The 1,636-nt window shown below is 62.2% G+C and overlaps 1 protein-coding gene across 1 annotated transcript; it reads right to left on the bottom strand.

Moving 5' to 3' along the window:
• Positions 1-42: 42 nt before the first annotated feature.
• EMIHUDRAFT_256176 (hypothetical protein) lies at positions 43-741 on the bottom strand (the record flags this gene model as incomplete). Its single annotated transcript, XM_005768848.1, has 2 exons — positions 43-425; positions 528-741. 2 exons carry the CDS (start codon positions 739-741, stop codon positions 43-45), a joined length of 597 nt encoding a protein of 198 aa, XP_005768905.1.
• Between the last annotated feature and the right edge of the window lie 895 nt (positions 742-1,636).

Here is a 1,636-nt window from a genome sequence, read left to right as displayed (position 1 = left end):
TGCAGTCCGAGTTGTAGTCCCCTGCGATCAGGTAAGGTAAGGTCAGGTAAACTTCTCCACACACACAAGGTAGTGGGGCAAGCCTGCGATCATGTTGAAATCGGCGCCAAAGCGGCCCTCCATCCATGACAGCACGTTTCCAAAGTTGCGGATCTCCTCCTCTGCACGGTCAGGGTTGGTGTGCGTCAGCGCGATGGCGAACGTGGCGTCGCAGGACACGCCAGCGGCGCAGTCAGCCCCCGCGCCGCTCGGCACCCTGAGCAGAAAGGCGTATGGGATGCGATTGTGCGTCTCGCCACTAACGTAGGTACGCGCGTAGTAGCCGTTGGTGTCTGGATACTCGTCGCCCTCGACGAAGGACGCCTTGGCGCGGTCGTAAAAGAGCGTGTACTGCTCATCGTTGGACTCGTCGGTGTGCTGCGGCCCTTGCCACGGGGACACGATCACGTTGAGATCTCGGCCGCTGCTTGACCTTGCGAGGTCGAGGAGATTGCATACCACATCTCCCGTGTTGGGACCACACACACCGCCGCAGCCCGTCCCGTCTGGCTGGCACGTCTCCGCGTCGGGCGGCTTTTGCGAGAGCTCCTCCATGCCCAGAATATCATACCGGCCGATGATTTCCGCCGTGACCTCCCTCGTGACGGGACGCTGGTCTTTGGTCCTCCCGTAGTTTTGGATGTTGAACGCGGCAAAGGATAGGCCGACCCCCTCGCTGGGGCTGCAGTCGTACAGCGACATGCGATGGCGGATGCGGAGGTATGCGCTCCGACAACCGCGCTTAGCCCTCTTTTTGGTATAACACACAACCGCGCTTATGAGCAGTTTAGTTCTCTCTTTTCTCCCAGTAAGCTAAAAGTACGGGAAGAGTTTTATGTAAATATAACGTGTGGGCCCTCAGCGGAGCTGGGAAGAGGACCGCCGCAAGCGGCGTGGCGTGGAGCGGTTGTGCATCCCTCCGGGGCGGTCTCAGCCCTACCTGGCCGTTCTATATTATAGAATGGCATCCTATAATGTAGAATGGCGTCTCGCGCGCGCTCACCCGGCCGCCTCGCAGCCCCAGCGGCCGGGGGGCGCTTGCCGGGGTTGAGGCTGGTCACACACAGGCGCCACTTTAACGCGGCGAGCCAGAGGAGTCACACAGGAGAGCCCCCAACACGCCACATTTTCAGCAGCAGACGGGCCGCGGTGAGGGCCCATTCTACATCGAAGAATGGGGTCCGCCGCCGTCCCCCACGGCCTCCTCACGCCCCCAGCGGCAGCGTGCCGCTCGGCCAGACTGGTGGGGTTCGCGACAAGCGCCAGTTCAACACAGAGAAGCCCAACAGTCCGCAAATGAGAGTCCTCCCCCCCGCCCCGGCAAACCAGTCAGAGCAGACGCCGGGGGCCGCGTATGGCGAAAGCAAACGCACGACGGCCGCCGGCAGCCGTTGAGCCGCTGCCGCCGTTCGAGCCTTGGATGTCCGTCCGTCGCCGCCTGTGGCGAGGGCAGTGGAAGTGTGAGATTTGTGCTCGCAAGTGGTGGGCGGGCGAAAGGGTCGGGCGGCAGAAGTGAGCAGACAGCGCGAATGCGGTCTACCTATGTCACATCTACTCCTCGTGTCACCTAGTCATGGTCCTCGCTTCCCTGCCCGGT

This window comes from Emiliania huxleyi (genome assembly GCF_000372725.1).
Source record: "Emiliania huxleyi CCMP1516 unplaced genomic scaffold EMIHUscaffold_4450, whole genome shotgun sequence".
NCBI classification, from domain to species: Eukaryota; Haptophyta; order Isochrysidales; family Noelaerhabdaceae; genus Emiliania; species Emiliania huxleyi.
The sequence above is the reverse complement of the archived record's forward strand: the minus strand, read 5'-3'. Positions and strand labels throughout refer to the sequence as shown.